The sequence below is a fragment of the Mizuhopecten yessoensis genome, unplaced genomic scaffold (assembly GCF_002113885.1).
Source record: "Mizuhopecten yessoensis strain PY_sf001 unplaced genomic scaffold, ASM211388v2 scaffold4411, whole genome shotgun sequence".
In the NCBI taxonomy this organism is placed as follows: Eukaryota; Metazoa; Mollusca; class Bivalvia; order Pectinida; family Pectinidae; genus Mizuhopecten; species Mizuhopecten yessoensis.
In genome coordinates, this window is record NW_018405533.1 from 1,627,360 (window position 1) to 1,652,446 (window position 25,087).

Consider the following 25,087-nt stretch of genomic DNA (forward strand, 5'->3'; position numbering starts at 1 on the left):
TCAAAGGTTGGAATAGTTCATTATGAAATTTCAGGGGTTAATGAGTTAAAGCAAATATTTCTTCTTTAAAATCATATTCTTATTAGAGTCGGCTTAATTAGGATGAATTCTTAAGTTTAGTTTATGCATGGAATTCTATATCAGTATATATTTACCATAAAATACAATGAACTGGAAATTCCAAGTCAGATTGTTCAGAGTTTTAAATGAAAAAAAATCACATCATTATACATATATCACAATCATTTGTATACTTCTAAGCTCGTTTAAGTCCTCAGAGCATGAAAAGATACGTCAACAGAGTTTCTGATAATAAAATACATAATATATTAAGTACCACGGGACTGAAAATCAATATTTGAAATATCTGCTTGTAAAATCAAAGTTCAACTATCCTTGTATTATGTATGAAAATGCTTACAGACTAGTTTCGTCAAAACTTGATTGAAATAATTACATAATCATCAATCAGCACAGCACCAGCAGGTAATTCACAAAGAAAATGAAACATTATCACGTGATCAAAATATACTAATGTAACTGTTAATCAAAGATTTCTATGTAACAAACATTATAAATTACCCTTTCACCCCTATACAACTTCAGTAGACTCTACCATGCATTAATCTGGATGAATCCATTATGGTCTATAGTGGTGAAAGGGTTAATTAAGATTTCTATATAACAACCAATATTGAATCATCAACCATACAATTGAAACAACCAACACTTTATTTTCAGACACAATCTGATTTTCAAGCTCTATAGTCATTTAAGAGTGATGTCATGTTTTATACGAGATCATCCTACTTCTTCAGACTGTGGAAATAGTGGTTACAACAGAAATACAGTTAAACCTTGATATAATGCCCCTCTTTTCATTTGCCACCTTGTTTACTGCCAACATGTTTCAAGGGCCCTTTTTTTCGTTTCCTTAAGAATTATTTTACATGTTTCCCTCAATTTATTGCAAAAGCCTTTTATAATGCCAAAATTTCTCCTACCCAATGGTGGCAGTATAACCAGGTTTTAATGGACTCAATAATACGAAATGAAAATCATTTCACTTTTTTGTTTTTACAAACTATTTCATTGATACCCCCTTATCTTAGGCTGTACATGAGAACATCTGTCAACATGTGCCTACATTGATGTGTCTCCACAGTGAAAACAGTAAACTTAGTACATACAACAAAAACTTCCTGTGATGCAGTAGCATGTATAGTCAATTTGATAAATGTTTATCGTGTTCTATCATGGGCAATTGTAATTTGTTTTGTTAAAATTGTTATATCAAACCATTATGAGCAAGTTACAGTCAATAATATTATATTGATACAATATTAAATCAGTTTTCTGAAATTTTTGGTAAATATAACTAACGTTTATTGAGCAATGTAAAACCCTTTTGTTAAAGACGGATTTCCAGCATACTTCACTGTTAGAACAATAGAAAATATTGTGGTTATTTTTCAAAGAAAAAATATTATAAAATCTTTCAATACTGTATCTCAAACTTAAATTAAAAAGGTCTGAATCGTAAGACAGAAGTATGAAATTCACTTAAAATCGTGATAAAACTATCATTTAATTTGACAAAAACTTGCCACACTATAAGTGTGCATGTAAGTCACACAGACATTTACCTATACACCGGTTTATGGTATGTTTTGTACTAGATTTTACTGTCATTATAATTTCACCCTTATTGTGTTGGGTGAAAAAGGTGAAAGTGAATAAATATCCTGGTATACTGTAATATGTGTCTGATAGACCAATCATACTCTCAGTACTTATTTAGTCAATTTTAATTCATGCAAAAATACAACATGAACTAAGTAATGAAAATCAGAGAGAAGTTATCAAATGGAATGCTATTTAATTTTTCATGTTGCTGTGCTGACAATTTGTCAACTTATAAATACCATATCAGGATTTATCTCCGTTTCCGGTGACAGCATACATCATCATCACAACACACTTTCATTACACTTTCATTTTGTCTGTCGCTATTTCTTTTTACAAATATTCCTTTAAATGTAAATACAGTATAATATCCAGAGTATACCAGCAACCATGCAGTTTATACTTATATTACATATGCCAAGAAATAACAGGTTATACCTTCAATTAACAAATGTCCAACTACTGCTAATGCCTTTTCCACACAAACAAATACATTTATAATAAACAATGGATAAATGTATGCACAGCCTCAGTATTTAGTGATCGTCTGAAGTTTGTATCTAATACATCAATCTGTTGTGTATACCACATTTTTTCATTCTTCCCTGATTGTATCTGATGCATGTTATTTTTTTTGCAATATCATAGCTGTCAAGTCTCCTTCTTCAAGCTAATGAAACCCCCTTGTAATTCTCCCGTATGAATAATTTGAAGAATTTCTCCTCGTACTTACCAAGTAGTTAATTTTTAGGTATACAAATGCTATTTAATTTGTAAAAAATTCTTCATAGATTTTCCATTTGGAATATGTATCAATACCCCCCCCACCCCCCACCCCTCCTTTGAAAAAAGAGTTCTCACAAAATTTCCTCAACTCATTCACCCCTGAAGACACTTTTGAACTCTTCCAAATCAAAGGTTGGAATAGTTCATTATGAAATTTCAGAGGTGAATGAGTTAAACAGACAGAGTGTAAGGAAACCTCCACCTCTGACTTTATGGAGGCAGAAACCTATGGTATACATAACATGTTAAGTAAAATATACATACTTTAAATCTAATTTAATATATGAATCAATGAAAAGTTTGTTACCATTTATAGTTATAGTAACCTGTCCACTCCTATGTAACTTTAGTCGACTCTACCATGCATTGATCTGGATGAGTCCATTATAGTCTACAGTGGTGTAAGGGTTAAATACTGGTAGATTTTGTCACACGTATACAGTTATCATTGGTACTATAGACTATAGACTATAGAGTCAGACCAAAAATAAAATTATGTGTTTCAGTTATCGCAATAGACGGAATAGCTGCATTAAAGCTGCACCTAATAAAGACCTGGCACCTGTAGCTAAGTTAGTTAAAGTGATTGTATTATGACAAATGGCCAGTGTTTTTGCCGCCTGGTTCCACTGCTTTTTGACCCTCATAACACTGTTGTTTATTTAAGTAGGTAACGTGTTTCTGATTCCTTGTCACAGTGGTACGGGGAACCTAAAGCTTAATGACACATAAAGGTAAGATGTGATTGACTGGTAATTATATAATCTTTAAAACTAAGAACAAGACAGGCATGTTCAAGGATTAAAAATGATCACCTCCGTATGACATACACAAAAATACTCTATCAGCACTTGTTTAATAAACATTAATTTGAACATTTGGCTTCTCATGTCATTAGGTAGATAAGCTTGATACTGCCGAGTCCTGAGAGTAGACAACGTCACTGGTGAGTACCTGCGACATCTATGAGGCTTTCTGTTTGTTCCCGATCCATATCTCGTACTCTGTAAAATGAAAAGTTGAAACTCAGTTTACAACACATTCAGTGACTAGTGGAGCATCCTCGATACCTCTCGAGTTACACTCACTTACATTCTCTGCACCTTCGATACCTCTCGAGTTACACTTACTTACACTCTCTGCACCCTCGATATCTCTTGAGTTACACTCACTTACATTCTCTGCACCCTCGATACCTCTCGAGTTACACTCACTTACACTCTCTGCACCCTCGATATCTCTCGAGTTACACTCACTTACATTCTCTGCACCCTCGATACCTCTCGAGTTACACTCACTTACACTCTCTGCACCCTCGATACCTCTCGAGTTACACTCACTTACATTCTCTGCACCCTCGATACCTCTCGAGTTACACTCACTTACACTCTCTGCACCCTCGATACCTCTCGAGTTACACTCACTTACATTCTCTGCACCCTCGATACCTCTCGAGTTACACTCACTTACACTCTCTGCACCCTCGATACCTCTCGAGTTACACTCACTTACATTCTCTGCACCCTCGATACCTCTCGAGTTACACTCACTTACACTCTCTGCACCCTCGATACCTCTCGAGTTACACTCACTTACACTCTCTGCACCCTCGATATCTCTCGAGTTACACTCACTTACATTCTCTGCACCCTCGATACCTCTCGAGTTACACTCACTTACACTCTCTGCACCCTCGATACCTCTCGAGTTACACTCACTTACACTCTCTGCACCCTCGATACCTATCGAGTTACACTCACTTACACTCTCGATATCTCTCGAGTTACACTCACTTACATTCTCTGCACCCTCGATACCTCTCGAGTTACTCACTTACACTCTCTGCACCCTCGATACCTATCGAGTTACACTCACATAAACTCTCTGCACCCTCGATATCTCTCGAGTTACACTCACATAACCTCTCTGCACCCTCGATATCTCTCGAGTTACACTCACATAAACTCTCTGCACCCTCGATACCTCTCGAGTTACACTCACATAAACTCTCTGCACCCTCGATACCTATCAAGTTACACTCACTTACACTCTCTGCACCCGAGGAATATGTCATTACGAAATTGAAGGCTCATTGTTAGTGGCCTTGTGGATGAGACAAAAAGACTAATTTGATCGTTTGATGTACATCAAAAGAATCTCACAGCAGTGTAAGAGTAAAATTTACTGGCTATGAAGTTGGATGTCGCCCCTCTGAAATCTTCAACGGACAGGTGTGCGCCTAGCAATTAGTCAGTTTTACTTACCTGAGACCAACCGAATAGCTATCGCTGCCTTCAATTTTGCTATGCCATCAATCTGACTAAAATCATCTGCTACATGTCTTTGCTGTTCAGGCAGAGCCATGTAACAGATGATTTTAATCAGATTGGCTATGACATATTCTAGGTGTAAAGGAAGCGTAAGTGAGCATTAGTCCTGGAGTATAGAGGAAGCCATTGGAGTAAAATGTACCTGTCAGGTAAATGCTATTGTTGAAATTCCTTTGTACAATCAGTTTCAAATTCAACCACGTTGGTTTTTGAAAATTCATCTGGAACAGTTACTGAACATTTCATAATATTTACATGTTATTAACATTTTTTATAAGATATATTTGTGGCAGCCAGGGCCATGGGAAGATGGTGACCATTTACATTATAAGCTAGTTAATCATAATGGACAGATCTTAGATAAATTTGAAGAATGGACCTCGGACAGAAGTGATTTCCTCACAACCACATATGGGATAGAACGGTTTTTCTACATTTTGTTTTCTCCATTTCACTCCATGCATATAAATTCTATATATTGCTAACCTAAGTTAAGGCTGTCTGTAAACTGGAATAGCCCTAGCATAAAACATCTCTAACTCTGGTTAAAACCTGAATATAAGCATCTAAACAGTTGATAATTCTATTAAATAACCTGAATATATATTTTAGCATCTAGATAGTTGATAAAATGGTTTACCGGAGCCTGGATGATAGACTTTCACTGCAATAATTTGTATGTGAATTAAAGCTGGATTATTTTGCATTGGAGATCATAAGATATGTCAAAAGTTTTGGGACATATTGTTTTTGCTCCGTTTCTTATTATTGTTAGCATTTCTTTTATTATTAAGTCACCCGAACAAATTTGGGGAGACTTAAATTATTGTTATTATTCCGTTTCTTACTTATTCTTATTCTCCTTCTTCTTCTGCCTTAAAATTTAAATATTGTCCAATTTTGATCAAGTTAAGTACACAATTCTGTAGCATAGATTTCACATTTGAACAAAATGGCCGCCGTTTTTTCACTCTGTTCGGTAAAAAATTAAATATTGTCAGATTTTGATGAAATTTGGTATAAAGGTGTAATATGGCACTACGAAAACAACTGCAGTGATTCCACTGGCCACCAATTCCTGGCCTCTGATTGGTCGAAATTCACATGCTTTTTTATTTGATAAAAATTGGTATGTATATAGGGGTATTAGGGGACCGCAAATTCAATCGCATAGGTTTTCATTGCCATAGCAATAACACTGAGGCTTCTGATTAATCACAATTGAGAAATTATTTGATTTCACTAAAATTTAGTACGTATATATTGTCGTTGTATTAAGGCTCTGCAAACCTTTTCTGATGCATCTTTGCGACTTTACATGTGGGGGCAGTTCGGGGAACATTTGTAGCAGTCCCCCATTACAATTATTACTTGTTCAATTTGGTTTTCATACAACAAGCCATTCAGATTGATATGTCTCACCTATGGCCTGCTTTGACATCAATGCACATATCAGAGAAACTAACTTAAACGCAAAAAAAATATGTTGATGGCGATGCTGACAAAGTCAATGGACCATGAAAGGTAGGCGTCATCCAGCACTTGATGCATGGGATGAGATGTACTACTGCATGTATGGTCCAAGTTTGGTTGGTCTAGCACTTATACTTTCAGTGAAACTAGCTTAAACGCAAAACATTAATGTTGATGCCATCGCTGGAAAAGCAACCTTTAGTCTCACTTCCACTTCATGGTGGCGAGACAAAAATGAAAAGAAGACTCTCTGCAATCCAAAACTCAATGCAATTTATGTGGTACCAAGAGCGTACAACATATATTCAATGGTTTCTCCTTTGAATTACGATTTAAGTTTGATTCAGGATTAATTAAGTGTTTTCACTAAAATAATAGGAACCAACCTGCTGGATCATAAATCTTATTTAAGATTTTAAACAGTTGATTTCTAAACCTGAAGCAATGTGTGAGAACTCACGTAAAATTATTCCTGAACTTTTTGACTTCAGTCAATACCACAAACAACTTTCCAATCTACTGTATACCGGGAAATGTTGCCCAGTAAAACTTTTGCCCTTCACCAGAAGAATCCATATTCGCCCAGTGCTTATTTCACCCTTCAAATTTCATTGATATGTTGTTACTATCATTTGTTGCAAAAATAAATTCGCCCTTATTACGGCCGACGAAGAAAAAATAAATTAGCTCATTCACCCCTGAATTTCATAATGAACTATTTCAACCGTTGAATTTGAAGAGTTCAAATGTGTCTTGAGGGGTGAATGAGAGTCAAAATGCAGAGAAAAGTTCCTGGTATACAGTGATAAAAACAATTACGATAAAAATCTATTCAGGCCTTACCTTGGTAAAACAGGTCGTCGTCGACAGATACAGTGTAAAAGTTTCCTACATCCTATCAACACAGGATCCCAGTTTTCGTAATGTGTTAAGAAAGTCACGCCAAAGAAGGCCACAAAAACAGGTATCGTACCAACATGGAACATCCACGTGTAATTAACCTGTAAACAATTAACACAAATGGGTTAGCTTTTAGTTTAATGATATTTTAGCAACTAAGGAATGTAAAACGATGTATGTATAGAATGTAATTGATCTACCTGTGGAATCGAACTTAGCTTGGAATCAATAAAAGTCTTTTAAGTAATAGGATGGTAAAAAACGCCAAGTTTTGAAACTTGTATTATAATCAATTACACTAGAACCTCAATATAATACCCCTTATTTTAATCGGCAGCTTGCTAATGCCTAGTTGAACTTATTTCAAGGTCACGTTTTCCTTGTTTTCTAACATTTCATTTAATATTGCCGAACCCTTTGCTAAAAATTGTGGCGACATAGCCAGGGTTTGCTGTATATTTCAATGGAGTATACATTTTTTCCCTTTTATAAAAATCAATATTACAAATACTTTGCAAGAATGATACAAAAGAACATATTTTCTAAAGTGACTCTTATGTCTGAAATGGATGCATTATACTACTGTATGAAAACTGACATGGTTAGTTAGATTTACATTCTTGAAAATAAACAAGAGGACACTACAGTCATCGATATCCCCCGCTCGCAGTGCAAAAGTCATTAAAAACAAGATATAAGACAACAAGTACTTTTTAACCAACTCTGTAGAGTGATAATGCATGGAAGTATAATCTATGCATTATGTGTAGTAGGCAAGATATAGATGAGAGCGATTCTCCTTAATCTTACATATAGATGAGAGCGATTCTCCTTAATCTTACATAAAGATGAGAGCAATTCTCCTTAATCTTACATATAGATGAGAGCAATTCTTCTTAACCAAATTAATGAAGCATAAAAATATAGGTCAAAATCAACATCCCCAATATATATGCATGCATTCAGTAGAGCAACCCTAGATACACAATTGATGCTAGTATAATCAACATAGCACCTGTAGTAGGCAAGATAAAGGGGAGAGCCATTCTTCTTAAACTTGCATGAATATGAGAGCAATTCTTCTTCACTGAAGCATAAAAATATAGGTCAAAATCAGCATCAGTCTGTATTATGCATTCAGTAGAGCAACCCTAGATACACAATTGATGTTAGTATAATCAACATAGCACTCGAAGTAGGCAAGATATAGGGGAGAGCAATTCTTCTTAACCAGGTGCATGGACAGACGCACGGACCGACAGACCCCATTTCTATATCCCTCTACAACTCGTTGAGTGGGGGATAAAAAGTGACTGCCAGATTTTGTTATTATACATACCCCTTTTATAACAATATCAGCCATCATGGTGAGTGGTATTGTGAGACTTAGGGATAAAGTACCAATCAATGATGATGTTAAAAAACAGCCCCTGAAATACACAACATTACGGAACATTGACAATGTTATATAATATGTAATATTTACATACTTCTCTGGTTTACTCAATAACCAGTTGTTCTAATCAACTAAAATAAAATATTAAATCTATTATTGGCATCTGAATTCAACCATCAGATTAGGAACACTAAGCAGTGACATCTAAAATTAATATTGTACATGTATGCAAAGGGAGAGGACTTGTGGCGATATCTAAGGGTGTGCCCCATAACAAAATAACCAGTGGTGATCACATCTAGGCTGCTTTAGTGTATTCTGGTTGAAAAGTATCAGGTGACACAAACAAAGTCCCATACAAACACACTTGGATCTGAAGTGTGCGGATCTAATAGGCACAGCTTAAAATGCACTGTTTTGGAGACTTTTTTACAAACAGAAATTGTAATCATGTTCCAAATGGTTAGAACGATTGGATCTAAGTTGTCTGTTTGTGAAATAGGGATGGGCCTAGTCATTTTCTGGTATGCCTTGGCAGTGCCTTTCAAGGCCTTCAGTGACATTTGCAGGTTCATTAAACTTAATTCTTGAAATTTCACATTTGAAAATAGACAAACCAGTTTGTCTACAAAAACGAGCCAGCCTTTTCCTAGGCCTTTTTGAGTATAGGATTTGTCTGTTTTTAAATGTAGCATTTTCAGATATAAACCTTGGCGGACTTGCAAATGTTTATGAAGGCCTTGAAAGGCCTTTTCAAGGCTCATCTAAAAGCATCATCAGATTACTAAGTCAGACCTTAATTCATAAACAAAAAAGTCTGGTCCAACAGATTCAACCATTTGAATGTTTGTCACAAGGGAGATAACTAGTGGCCACACATATTGTACAGCAGAAACCAAACAGGCGCTTTAACAAAGAGATAAAATCTAGATACAGTATCAGAAGATCTCTATAGAACTTACCATAACCATAAAAACTCAGAAAGCACAGTCCCAATTATGCCATTTAAAACTATATACAACCACTGCTCCCCGTTGGGCCACTCGAAGTCCTCCGATCCACTGAAGTGTAACATGAAGAACCCTGGCCAGAGAAGCAGCATACAGAACAGACCCACAAACCCTGAAACAAACACAGAGAAATTGCAAAAGAAATTCTGCTGTTAGATTTTTATATTGAGCTAAAAAAACTCAATAGAAAAAAACTTTAATTTTCAAAAATAAAGGTGTTCGAGTTAAAAAATGAAAACAAAAATGTATGAAAAATTTCATAATTGTGACAAATTCCTTTATTTCAACACATTACTAACATAAAGGGATCAGTCAGTCTTCAAACATCGTGACACATTTAATAAGAACAATGTTTGTGTATAAAGTAAAACTTTGATATTACATATTTTCAAACTCATGAATCTTCTGGAAGATAAAGAAATCGTTAACAAATTCCTGTTTTTAAATCACTCCCTTTAATAACTCAAACATAATTTATAAAAGGTGTTTTATTGAGTTAAAAAGGGCAATTTAAAAATAAATTTGGTATTTATTTTGTAAATGTAGTAAAATATAGATTGTGAATTATGAGGGGATCAAATCAATTTATAAACAAACCATTATAAATGTTTAAAAGGCAGTTCATGATAAGGTCAGTAAAATGACCAATGAAAGTATGACAAAATTACACAATATATGGTATCAACGTATAAGATAGTGTGATGGTTAAGAATTATGTAACTATAGCATAGAAACAATAATACATTTATTTTATGAATGTAGAGAAGTCGCTAGTTTCTGGAATGATTTCAAGCAATGGCTGTACACAAAAACCAATAAAATCATAGAACTGAACAATAATGATGTCATATTTGGAAAAGCAACACATAAACAGGATATTAATGCTCTAAACAGTATTTTGCTGATTGCTAAGCACCACATTTATAAACAAAAATTAAAAACTAGTAGACCCAATATTGCTTACTTTAACAGAGACCTGGAAGACTACATTAGGAAAGAACAGGTAATTCACAAAAAGAATATGGATTACAACAAGTTTGAAAACAAATAATCTAACTTAATTGCCTTATAGACATGCTATAGCGATATTAAGCATTTTGTATATGAGGGAATGGATTCATGAAAGTTATATGTTATGTGTATAAAATTAAAAAAAATTCTTTTTGCAATAGGTATGTATTGGTACTCCAGTTGTAACAGATACAGCAGCATATGTAATCGAACAAAAGTATATCTCTGCTCTTCAATGCAGAATCTGAGTTTAACAAATATATGATCAAATTGAAAAATTCTCTCGCATTGATGTACTCCATTGTAAAATTGTGTTGTCATTGTCATTATATTATGCAAAAAGGAAAATAAAAAAGTGTCAAATCAAAAAAAAAAAGAATTATGTAATTATGTATTAGAATATAATTTACAAGCAAACATGGGTACATTTAGGACCTTTTCAGATTGATCACATATATAGTACAAAATGGTTACTATAAGCATACTCCTACAAACATTGCACTGTATAACAAATCTAAAAGAAACGTAGGATCATTAGAACAACTATAAGATACTCTGACCATTGGTTACTTTTTAAGATTCATTATGATAGTGTATTGAAATTTACCAAAAAACATTGGAATGTCGAGTTTATCCTCATGATCGACACGACGTCGTAGGGAAACAAGATAGAGCGCGTACAGCATGGCTCCACAAAGTGCCCAGAGGGCACCCACCGGTATGTTCGTGTCAAGCTCCTTGTCCGATAAACACACCATCACGATCCCACCGATACTGAAATACAGAAATGTGAAAATCAGAAATAGTAATGTTCCTAACCATTTGTTTTAGGGGCAGCCAAACCGACTCTTTTTGGTGATAAAAAAGGGGTCTACAGTTAATTGCAATCAGAAGAGAAGACTATGGTGGTGACATAATTATCTCTTGAATATATCTATAACATAATGTACCGTGCTATCCAGTGAATATACCCATGTCATATTATTTTGCGTATTAACCCAATTGTATGTAATATAACATAAGCCACTATAAAGTGCATTACAGTACATTTGTACATATATATACATTAGCATAAACATTAATCAATACAATTTTATAAAAGGGAGGTTTTTGACAGAATTTATTTTTGATGTCACCCCTAGGACAAGTGCATGACGTCACAGACTTACACACTGTAGTCAAAATGGCGGCTTTTTACATTTCAAGGCTGCCTGAATTTTTTTGTTTTACACAAATAAATACCATAAATCTTGATTATATTATGTGATAAAAAGGAGGCGAGCTAAAAATGAAAAAAATCTTGATGCGTTTCATAAATCTCATATGAAATGGAAACTTATGTAAGATCCTATATATTCAGAGGAAAAGTTGATAATCTTCATCTCAAAGTTTTCAAGATATATCAGTAATTTTTATACGGATCCTAAATAGTGTTTCTGGTATCACCCTCTCATAGCTCAGAGTCCGTAGTCAAGGGGATATGCTTAATTTGTGACATGTTTTGTATAGGTTTTTCAAAACAGGGATCTTGACATAAACAATGACTGTCTAAAATTGGCACCAAATGCTAACTTGGAAAAGAAGATATGCTAAATATATTTCTCCTACGACCACTATTAAGTTTCCTCACTCCCGACTCATTTGGCATTTGTATAAAGGTCCATTTCTTTTCTTGAAAGTCAAATGTTCAGATTGAGTTATGGTCACTTACCTAATGAGTACTGTCACTAGTTTGGACAAGGTAAATCGGTCAGCCCCTGAGCTTGGGTAGATGGCTGCACACACAAGAGTAAAGAGACCAGAAGTGGATGACAGGACATTCACCACTCCTGCCTCTGTATCCAACAACGCAAGCTGGTAGGCATAGTTACCAAAGAACCACTGTAAAAGCAAGGCCAAATTCAATCGGCATGGTAACCAAAGAACCACTGTTAAACAGGAATAGCAATCATGGTAACCAAAGAACCACTGTTAAACAGGAATAGTAATCATGGTAACCAAATAACCACTGTTAAACAGGAATAGCAATCATGGTAACCAAATAACCACTGTTAACAGGAATAGTAATCATGATAACCAAATAACCACTGTTAAACAGGAATAGTAATCATGGTAACCAAAGAACCACTGTTAAACAGAAAGTTATCATGGTAACCAAACAACCACTGTTAAACAGGAATAGTATAGTAATCATGGTAATCTTAGAACCACTGTTAAACAGGAATAGTAATCATGGTAACCAAAGAACAGACTGTTAAACAGGAATAGTAGTCATGGTAACCAAAGAACCACTGTTAAACAGGAATAGTAATCATGGTAACCAAAGATCCACTGTTAAACAGGAATAGTAATCATGGTTACCAAAGAACCACTGTTAAACAGGAATAGTAATCATGGTTACCAAAGAACCACTGTTAAACATGAATAGTAATCATGGTAACCAAAGAACCACTGTTAAACAGGAATAGTTAGCATAGTGATCAAAGAACCACTGTTAAACAGGAAGTTATCATGGTAACCAAAGAACCGATATAGAATCAGGATGGTAGGCAAATTTACATTTTACATACATGACATTTGTATTTGAAAAAATCATTGTCATATTAATGTTATGCCTTCAAAAAACTTATATTTGGTTATTTCATTTTTCTTTGTGAAGTTCCTAAAATGTACACAAAAAGCTCACAGCAAACCGTTTTCATAAATATATATATTTAAGGATTGACCTTCATTTTGACGGCGTTCATACCACTGTATACGCAGTCAAACTGAAGATCAACTCTTATATTTACATATTTTCGAACTATGATGGTACACTCAGAATAAAGATAACTCTAATACATTCGCTTTTATATTGGTACAAAGCCTCCGTAACGTGCGTAAATCCGATCAAATGAAAAGACTACAGCCTGGGAGCAGCAATGGATCTCCAACGTTACCATTATGACGTCACAATGTAAATTACGTCATCAATAGGAAACAATGGTCTCCAAGGAATCTCACTGCGTATACGGTAATGTATACGCAGTCACGGTTTACAATGTGAGCGAATGTAAATAAATACATATTAACAACACGTATGTCATAAATATATATACATATTAACTACACGTATGTCATAAATATATATATATACATATTAACTACACGTATGTCATTAACCACTCACCATCAAACAAAAGAGGAATGCCATTTTTGCCACCTGTTTTATAGTGAGTTTACTCATGGCTCTCAGTCTTGCCTCCTCTGCCCGCAGGGAGGCGGAATATGACAGGCGAGCGATGACAGCCTCCTCTGCATATGTCTCTGTTAAAAAAAAACCCACATGTACAGCAATACAGTCTAAGGACCATTTCAGGCAAATACCCAATCACAATTTTGGTGTAACTGACAAAGATATATAAAAAAAATCTGAATTGTGAGTAAAATCACATGGCACTTCAAATTCTCTAGAAAACTATTTCAGAAAATGGAAATATTAAATATCTGTTTTTTACCTCTGTGAGTTTCATGGTAACAATGACATTAGCAAAGTATGACTGTTATATTCCCAAATCAAAAATCGTAAGTAATTTCCGGCAGGCAGGATGAGTTGCTTATAATTACACACCTGAAAGTTGGCGGACTTCAGACACTTTGCTAAATCTCACTGATCTGTTGAGAGTGTGATCTGAAAATACAATATATAAAAAGCAGTCAGGGGAGATAACTTCAGATTCATCAATACACTGTAGTATTTAAACACAGGTACATTGTTAATTAGAGACCTTGATTTCCATCACATATAGAATGTACCCATTAACCCGCAATATTACTCTCTAAACCAAAATATTTCATACACAGATGCATACCATCTAAACCAAAATACTTCACACACAGAACTTACCATCTTAACCAAAATATTCTGTACACAGAACATACCATCTAAACCAAAATATTCTGTACACAGAACATGCCCTCTAAACCAAAACATTCTGTATACAGAACATACCCTCTAAACCAAAATATTCTGTACACAGAACATACCCTCTAAACCAAAATATTCTGTACACAGAACATACCCTCTAACTCAAAATGTTCTGTACACAGAACATACCCTCTAAACTGCTTCCTTTTACACAGAACACTAGAGCTCTCTCTCCATAATCTTACACAGATTGATACTGTGGTACTCACTTGAATTACAGGTTCTAATATGAAAAAAGTTGGTTTACATTTTTAATCCGTAACAAATGGAAGTTTCGACAAATAGCACAGTTTTAGTTATAATGACATAAGATAAACATAGTTTCCCAATTATTTCATAAATGCTTTTTTTTTAATATTATATGATCTTTTATCACAGTTATTATTTTTTTGACAGTTTACTTTTTATCTCCTCAGCAAATTTTTAAGGTGGGCGCGGGTTGAGGAACCCTGTGTTCCCTCCGTGTACAAAACAAGAGGCCCATTGGCCTTAACGGTCACCTGAGTCCTACAGTATTTATTTTTATTGTTGAAATATGTACCAATTTGAGTTAAAAATAGTTAAGTATAATGTTAACTTAACTTTGTCAGGACCATGAGCTGATCATTCCTAGACCGATTTTCAGTGAAATTGGCCTATTAGAACTTGTTTTTAAGTTTGAAATAGGTATTTACAAAATAGCGGCCATGGCAGCCAAATTGTATTTCTGATTGACCCGAAAAATAACAACACTTTGTCAGGACCATGATTCGATCATTCCTATAAAGTTTCAGTTCATTCGGCCAAGTAGAACTTTACTCTAAGTTTGAAATAGTTTTTCAAAATGGCGGCTGTGGTGGCCAAATTGGAATTCTGATCGACCTGAAAAATAACAACACTTTGTCAGGACCATTAGTCGATCATTCCTACAAAGTTTCAGCTCAATCGGCCTAGCAGAACTTCATTGACTTTAAGTTTGAAATAGTTTTTCAAAATGGCGGCCGTGGCGGCCAAAGTGGATTTCTGATCGACCCGAAAAATAACAACACTTTGTCAGGACCATGAGTCGATCATTCCTACCAAATTTCAGTTCATTTGGCCCAGCAGAACTTGACTTTAAGTTTGAAATGTAAAATGGACGACGACGGACGAAGTCGGATAGCAATAGGTCACTTGAGCTAAAGCTCAGGTGACCTAAATAGGCCCTCACAAGACATATTTTCTATTCTTTCATCAATTTTTTCCTTAAAAGCATGTTTGATTTTGATCATTTTTAACATAAAGCGAAGATAACAAAATCAATTTGCTTCAAAATTGCCAAAACCGTGTAAACCAGCGGAGGAGCCCTGTCTGTCAGTATCCAATCCTTTTGTAAATATATATGCTTTATAACTTAATCCTTCCAACCTCTATCTACGAAAACCTTCATAATGAAAAGAAAGTACTGTAACTTCTTTGATGTGCGTGCCTTAATTATCTTCCAATATAATAGTCTTTAAATGTCATAATTAAAATCTATTTTCTCTTTTCAGTTTTTGTCTGTACTAATTATAGCAACAACGTGGATACTATCAGCGATACGAAGGAATATCACGTTCAGTCTGTATTATTCAAACGATAAATTCCAAGATATTCTTCACCTAATATTACAGTACCTTTTAACTACTGTTACAAGATCACATTTGAGCTCTGAGTTCTGGATACGATAATATCTGAACAACATGTTCGACTCCAAACTGATATTTATAATTGTTAAACCAAGTTAAAGCATAAATGCATACACATGCATATACAGTAACAAGATAACAGGGGTGGTCGGGTGGCGCAGTGGATAGCGCACTTGCCTTTCACCAAGGCGGCCAGGGTTTGATTCCCCCATAAGATGTGAAAACGTATTGGGTCACCTGCCTGACTACCTGGGTTTTCTCCGGGAACTTCGGTTTCCTCGCACAGTAAGACATCAGGCACGCTTACATCAGGGCCAGCAAGAGTGATTAGTATAACTTGTAAAAATGTGTTTCTTAATTGTCGTAAAATTCTTAATTGATTGATTGTGATACTCACTTGCTGCAGAGTCATCAGACTCTGTCCCGCTAGCTTTGTCATCAAATTTGATTGGAATAAACACAGGCTCACTCTGAGAATGAACAAAAGTATTGTCTGTCAAATGTGAAAGCTCAGATTTCTTATTTGTAATGTATTTTATGAGTGCCATGTATCATTTAATAAAACTTCTCTGAAAATTTGTATCAGTCATTCATAAGTTAGATTTTTATACAAGTGTACATATATGTATGTGTGCAAATGGCAGCTTATAATTTATGTATATTACAGTATGTGTTCTTTCGTTATCCCCACCTGACAGTGTCAGGCTAGGGCTCATGCCCAAGGGTTGGATAACAAAACCATGATGTGTGAGGTGTAAGAGGCCCCTAAACTAGTCTACAATTTTCCCCTTCTATTTTACTACTTTCATTTTTTGAACTGGTCATTCTTGTTTTCCAGCTGTATTTTCATTTTACCTGTAACTGCTCTACAGAGTTCTGTATACCTTATTGTGTGGACTCTTGTTAAACCTGACTTGTAACTGCTCTACAGAGTTCTGTATACCTTATTGTGTGGACTCTTGTTAAACCTGACTTGTAAATGCTCTGTGAACAATTCAACAAACTAATAACGGTTTTCATGAAAGCAGCGATAGAAACTGAAAGTAATTTTAGAGTGAAATTGTGGTGAACTATGAAATTGGTCTGCTCTTTTTATATAAGGACAGAGCTAACAGGAGACGTCTCTGAACATGACACTGCTCATCAGTTAACATTAATTAGGTCACAAGACACAAACTGTACGACCAATAGTGCTGCACTCTCACTCACTTTTTATATTAGGACAGAGCTAACAGGAGGCGTCCTGAACATGACACTGCTCATCAGGTAACAGTAATTAGGTCACAAGACACAAACTGTACGACCAATAGTGCTGCACTCTCACTCACTTTTTATATTAGGACAGAGCTAACAGGAGACGTCCTGAACATGACACTGCTCATCAGTTAACATTAATTAGGTCACAAGACACAAACTGTACGACCAATAGTGCTACACTCTCACTCACTTTTTATATTAGGACAGAGCTAACAGGAGACGTCCTGAACATGACACTGCTCATCAGTTAACAGTAATTGGGTCACCAGACACAAACTGTACGACCAATAGTGCTGCACTCTCACTCACTTTTTATATTAGGACAGAGCTAACAGGACACTGCTCATCAGTTAACAGTAATTAGGTCACAAGACACAAACTGTACGACCAACAGTGCTACACTCTCACTCACTGAAATGGCTGATGGAGAAGGAAGGTGTGATAAGTTTTGTACACAGATGGATGAGAGAAGACATACTATTCTTACCAAAGTGTCGGCATCCGAGTTCCCCACACTGCTGCCGTCTGCTGGCGGTGTAGAGTTAGCTTTCTGTATTTAGGAAAAGTAAACAAGAATTAGTCTTTTACAAATACAATGTGCCATGCTGTAAAAACTGTCTATGTCTATAAAGAGGAGAATTGTGACAAAGCTACTACTTAGTACACCAAAATAGGGCTGCAACGATGTGCATACTTCACGATACGTATTGTGGTACAATATGTATCATGATGCAAATATCTGCTTAAAGAGGTAAACTTCATAATAACCGAGTGCAGGCTTTTACCGTGTTTTTTTATAGACATCAATAGGAAATACTATCAAAATGTATTTTTATATGATTTTAAGCACTTTTGGGTATGACTGCACAATGGATCACATCTTTAATGAAGGATTCCAACTAAGGACATTTATTTATAAAGTTTGATAAAAGCTTGATTGTTTTGTTAGTGTATCGTCATACAGGCAAACAAAACAATTTGACACCATATATCATTGCAGCCCTACATCAAAGCATTACACAAACACTGAATTCATTAAAACCTCAATTTTAAGTCCTCATATGAAATTTGGATACCTTTTCTACCTTTTGGAAAATTCCTTAGTGTCAACTTGCCCCTAGCTTTTTGTTAAGAATTCTCCAGTTGCATTACTCTACTTATCTATCTCCACAAGTTTAAACATTTGAATCAAATGATCAAACTTTTTAGCCTCACTTTTTTTCAGAATACTTTAAAATTCTATAGATGGGGATCCAGTCTACAAATTGGTCAAAATATTCATATACAAAAGTACTTTAACCTTGGTACCTATTAATTTTCAATATGAGATTCCTGAAGGAGACTATATAGCAGCTAGTTCTTGTAAACAATATATATATTTATCACATAACGTACTGTGTTAATCAGTGAATATACCCATGTCAAAATATTTTTGCGTATTAACCCATGTAATATGATCTATCAGCCCTGTGATTTACTGTAAGTTTCAATTGTGTTGTCATGCCTAGGACAAGTACATGACATCACAGACTTACGTACTAGTCAAAATGCAGACTTTTTACATTTCAAGGTTGCATGAAAATAGTTGTTTTAAACAAATTAATGCCACAAATCTTGATTATGTGATAAAAATGATCTTACACTCGTTTCCATTTCATATGAATTTATAAAACTTGCCACAAATTTTTCATTTTAGCTTGCTAGAGGCTCACTAAATTGAACAAAAGGCCCATGGGCCTTAACAGTCACCTGATATATTTGTACAGAGAGTTGACTTTGTTTTTAACACGAATAGAAATATTATTCAGTGACAAAAAACAATAAAACCACCTTATTCAATATCTAGCATACAGATTTAAGACTAAAAAGTATTTGAAACTAGCACCTCTGATTCTAAACAAGGAAAATGAAGTAATTTTAGCAAACTGACTCCTTTGAGCCCCAACTTACAGCCCTTGGGGGTAGGGCTGGCTCAAAATTTTCAAAGTATCAAACTGTCAACTCAGGGTTATAATTCCAATCAAGTTATTAACATGTAATATTCAAAGTATCATTTGCCATTATAAACCATAATAAATTTTGACCCCCCCCCCCTCCTTCCCCAGGGGGAAATCGTGAGACCCTAGGGTCATAAACCTTTAGACCCTTCCATCTATGAAGAGTGTTTGGTTCTACCATATTTGGGTCTTTGAGAAGATTTTGTTTTGAAATTTTAGTCAATTTCGACCCTTTTTGGCCCCACCCAATAGGCCCGGGGGGTCAGTCAGGGCTCATATGTGCATACCATCAAACTGCTATCCAATACTGATAATGCTAACCCCAATTGAATTACTTCCAATGAAAATTAAACAATTGTTGCAGTCCAAAATGTGATTTCCCTATATAAACTATAGTAAAGTTTACCCCCTCCCCAGGGGTAAACGTGCGACCCAAGGGTCATAAAATTGCTTCTTAATATCATAACAAAATGTTCATCAGTGAAAAATACAATACTTGACCTTGACCCTTTGGACCCGTAACCTGGACCTAAGGTCAGCTGACTCTGTGTTAAGTTCCGAACAACATTGCTTCAAAATGTCATTACAAAATCTTCATAAGGTAAAAGGTACAAAATGTAACCTTGACCTTTGAACAAGTGACCTTGACCTTTGGTCAATTGACTACTTGTTTATTTCTGAGCAACATTGCTTCAAAGTGTCATAGCGAAATTTTCACCAGTGAAAAGATAAAAAAAAAAAAATTGACCTTTGACCAAATGACCTGGACGTTTGGTCAGTTGACTCCTTGTTTAATTCTGATTTACTTTGCTTCATCATGTCATAACAAAATGTTCATCTGTGAAAACATGCAAAATTGGACTTTGACCTTTGATTATAATGACCTTGACCTTTGACCTCAACTTTTTACCTCAGCCTGTCTCTTTGCTCAATTCCCAACAACTTTGCTTCATAATGTCATAGCGAAATGTTCACCAGTAAAAAGCTACAAAATTCGACCTTGAACCCTGACCCGATGACCTTGACCTTTGGTCAGTTGACTACTTGTTTTATTCTGATCAACTTTGCTTCATAATGTCATAGCAAAATGTTCATCAGTGAAAAGATGTAAAATTTGACCTTGATTTTTGAACCTTATGACCTTGACCTTTGACCTTGACTTTTTACCTCAATGTGTATTTTTGTGAACTGAACATCATGACCAGGTTTCATGTACATCGGTCAATAAATACCAAAGTTATCAGCCAGGAACAAAATTTGTGGACGGACGGACAGACAGACAGTGATTACTATAGGGCACCCGTATCTCTGATACGGGGCCCTAATTATTTAAGAACAAATGAATAGCATTTAACTATTGTTCTATAGTGCAAATGTAAATATATGGATTGAACAGTGTTTTTTAAATCTACATGCCGGTATATGAAAATTAAACAAACGCTGTTCAATCCCTATATAAGGAAGCACTAGATTAGATACTTACCACATTGCCATATTTACATTGGTATCTCCAGGGCTCCCACACAATAAAGCCCACTAAATATAATACGAACATGCTCGTCTTGGAATATGTTGTGAAAAATGGCTTATTGAAGTGCTTCCTCTTGAATAGGTACTGAAATCAAAACAATTATCATTTTCATAGGCGGTTGTTGTACGAGTATAATATAAGTGTAAAACCAATATCTTTCTGAAATCTAGCGATAATAGATAAACCTTTAAAAACACATGCTGGGAATACTGTATTCAATTGGGTCAGATAATGTGAAAAGCTATAAAATAAGTCATTAGACAATCATCAACATTCTAAAGTCATCAGACAATAGTCAACATTCTCAAGTCATCAGACAATAGTCAACATTCTAAAGTCATCAGATAATCATCAACATTCTAAAGTCATTATACAATCATCAACATTCTAAAGTCATCAGATAATCATCAACATTCTAAAGTCATTTGACAATCGTCAACATTCTAAAGTCATGAGACAATCATCAACATTCTAAAGTCATTAGACAATCATCAACATTCTAAAGTCATCAGACAATAGGCAACATTCTAAAGTCATCAGACAAGAGTCAACATTCTAAAGACATCAGACAATAGTCAGCATTCTAAAGTCATCAGATAATCATCAACATTCTAAAGCCAACAGACAATCATCAACATGCTAAAGTCATTAGACAAGAATCAACATTCTAAAGACATCAGACAATAGTCAACATTCTCAAGTCATCAGACAATAGGCAACATTCTAAAGTCATCAGACAATAGTCAACATTCTAAAGTCATTAGACAATAATCAACATTCTAAAGTCATTAGACAATAGTCAACATTCTAAAGTCATTAGACAATCATCAACATTCTAAAGTCAACAGACAATCATCAATATTCTAAAGTCATTAGACAATCATCAACATTCTAAAGTCATTACACAATCGTCAACATTCTAAAGTCATTAGACAATAGTCAACATGCTTAAAGTCATTTTTACCTCTGTAAGTTCTGCAGATGCAACCCAAATAAGGTCTACAATGAGTAGAACCACGATTCCAAGGACGAGGCGCTGGGGCCTCGTCAACCCGTGTAGTCCAAACATTCTGGATTGTCACTCACCTGCGTCAACCAAACATTCTGCAGCAATTTTACTCACTTACATGGTGTTATGGGATTCCTGTAAGAATTATCAAAAGTTAAAGATGATAATTAGTAATAAATTTAAATCAACATTGAATATCAGATATACAATGTACATATGGGCTGTTGGTAGACATTATTCATAATCATATATAATACAAAATGTTGCACTTTTGCTGAAATAATCAGCAAAAAAAGATCAGCAGTGAAATCATCAGTAAGACCAGGTGTCACCAGTATATCTGTCACAAATACACACTGAATTCTTCATGGGTACTTTTTGATATACCATAACTTAAAAACCTGTTATTAACTTTTTCCTAAAATATTTTTTTAATGATATTGATTGTTGAAATGAATTTACAGCAAATGCCATTGAAATACAATGCAAAAGTCATAAGCACTACATGCATTATATATTACTGGGAAGTTTCTACAACTACAACATTCTAATTTGAATACATGCATATGATATAAAGCAAAATTTAATTCAGTTTTAGGTTTTTTAATATATATATTGTTTATTCTTAACTTAATAAGGTACGTAGTTACCTTGCTTATGAAGGCATAATGAGGAAAATGATTTTTAATGCTCATTTCATTCTCACCTGTAATATCTGTATATCTACACACGTCTGCCATGCCGCCTATCGTAATAATTATATATTCCTCGTAACTCAATCATTTTTTCAAATATCGAGCTGAAATTTGGAATACATGTATATATCAATAAAAGTCTAACTAATAACATATCATCTGATGTCGCTTACTTTAGCGAGTAATTGTAATGATATTATCTGGTGACGCTTTCTTCACTTTACATGCAAATATACACACATGAGCCATGCCGCGATCGCAAAAAAATCAATTCATCATAACTCAGTCATTTTATCAAAAATCAAGCTGAAATTTAGTACAGAGGTGTATTATAGTCATATTAACAACATATCTTCTGATGTCGCTTACTTTATTCAGTATTTTTAAAGATTTTGTCTGGCGACACTTGTTGTCACTTGAAGACGTTTGTTGTCGGTTGAAGACGCTTTTCAGGAAGACTGCTGAACATCATCAAGACAACCATGTAATCCTACCAGTCCACAAGTTTATATGCATTTTTTTTAGTGGAGAGTCTTAAACCTAAAGTTATTCTGTGCTATTTTGAACTTAATGTTTTTGAATTGGAAATATGTTATAATGTTGAAGATATGTACTAATTATTTCCGTAAGAAAATATGGGTATATCTGATATGAATGTATGTGATTATTACTATCTTTTATCACTCAACTCAGTGGCAGATCCCAAGGGTTTTTTTGGGCTTCAGGAACCCCAACCCTGAGAATTTTCTTTAAAAATCATATATTTTCACCATTTTCCTCAATTTTTCCAACATGGAACCCCCCCCCCGATAGGTCTCTGGATCCGCCACTGCAACTGTTTCTCATCCCTGTCCAACTGCAGTGTTTTTTGTTGAAACAGCTGGGATACAATACAAAGAAAAAAACATAACATGGATTCCTGAAGCATCCATGTAGTTGATATGTTATCAAAACACCAAGAAATTCCTTGGCATTGGGATTTATGAAAAAAGTCAACCAAACGAAGCCCACGAGCCAAGCAGGATCATCTGATTGATCGCGCCTTACTGCCCTTATACTGATCTTGATAGTCTATAGTGCATATTAAATAATACACGTGTTACATGATTCTGTTTTCCTTTCCAATGTCAACAACTGTGCATAAACAAGACCCAGCTGGCTTGTGTACAGGTTCAGTACAGACTACGGTTTACAGTGTTATTACAACTGATTTCATCCATACTTGATGGTCACACATCAAACTGTTCATCTTAAATTTCTGAAAACATTATACAAAAAGTAGACACGTCTTTCGTTTAGGCCTATGGCATTGATGAAAATAAATACCTCTGCATTTTGTTTTCAGTTCGGCGAAGATTGTCATTAGACCGGAAGTTATTACTGTAGTATCGTACTCAAACAAAGTTCTAAGAGAGTCTGAATCGAACCAAGTAAATGTCAGTGAATTAAGCATGTTGTGATGAGCAACTGTCAGATTGGTTAAAGCAGGGTATCACATTGAGGGAATTCTATTAGTTTAGTTGTGAGGCAAAGCGATTTTTCATAAACTTGAAGTTTGTAATTTTAATATAAATCGTGTATAGATACATGTAACAGGTCTACTAAGCTTATATAACGTTGCATCGTGTACGTTCACCATAATTTGAATTTAACTGATGAGTGTAAACTTTCGCCGAAATAACATGTACACTAAAAAAATATATTCTCTTTAGACACAAAACGAACAACCCAAGATTTATATACAATAACTTGCTTTGGGTACGTCGTCCTTTTGTGTCTAATCTATAAATAGAAAATAAAACATCCACATTAACAATGTCGTGGTGGCCGAGTGGTTAAGGCGTTTGACTCGAAATCAAATGGGCTATGCCCGCACAGGTTCGAATCCTGTCCACGACGGCTTTTTTAACATCTTTTATTACTTTTTTTTAATAGTTAACAATCAAGCAATCCTTCGATACATTTTTTAATTCCCCTTGATTTTGATTGTTTTCAATGTGTCAATATCAGAAATAAATCTAGATTATTGTAACGGTTCGAAGAAAATGTATATAAAACATGATTTATGTTTATGAAAATGTAAGAAATATAAACTTAATGTTCTTATGGATGAAAAGACAGACAGAAAGACAAACAGACAGACTTATGGACGCCGTGATTACTAAAGGGCACTCGGATAATAAACATTATTAGGTCCCCCAAAACAAAGTTTTGGGGACTTATTGTTTTTACTCCGTTTCTTATTATTATTATTATTATTAATTATTATTATTATTATTATTATTATTCTGTGTTCTTCTTCTTCTTCTTAATCTTCAGCCACGAACTTGTCCAGAGGTTTTCTCAGGAACTACTGGGCGGATCATTATGAAACTACACACATGTACTCATTA

At 34.8% G+C, this 25,087-nt stretch overlaps 1 protein-coding gene and 1 non-coding gene across 4 annotated transcripts; one reads left to right on the top strand and one right to left on the bottom strand.

Moving 5' to 3' along the window:
- LOC110448995 (solute carrier family 35 member F5-like) lies at positions 1–24,087 on the bottom strand. Of its 3 annotated transcripts, XM_021495567.1 has the most exons (14): positions 24,021–24,053; positions 22,706–22,798; positions 21,955–22,134; positions 20,943–21,074; positions 17,950–18,012; positions 16,603–16,675; positions 14,203–14,262; positions 13,762–13,898; positions 12,304–12,473; positions 11,200–11,366; positions 9,534–9,693; positions 8,515–8,605; positions 7,119–7,276; positions 1–3,476 (listed from the first exon to the last, which is right to left on the bottom strand). In XM_021495567.1, exons 3-14 carry the CDS (start codon positions 22,057–22,059, stop codon positions 3,413–3,415), a joined length of 1,380 nt encoding a protein of 459 aa, XP_021351242.1. In that variant the 5' UTR covers positions 22,060–22,134; positions 22,706–22,798; positions 24,021–24,053; the 3' UTR covers positions 1–3,412. The 3 variants fall into 3 exon arrangements, with proteins under 3 accessions (XP_021351242.1, XP_021351241.1, XP_021351243.1); XM_021495566.1 differs by lacking the exon at positions 22,706–22,798 and having other exon boundaries at positions 24,021–24,087; XM_021495568.1 differs by lacking the exons at positions 1–3,476; positions 22,706–22,798 and having other exon boundaries at positions 7,115–7,276; positions 24,021–24,087.
- Positions 24,088–24,511: 424 nt separating this feature from the next.
- On the top strand, positions 24,512–24,593 carry Trnas-cga. Its single transcript has one exon. It is a non-coding gene; the product is annotated as a tRNA-Ser (tRNA).
- Positions 24,594–25,087: the final 494 nt, after the last annotated feature.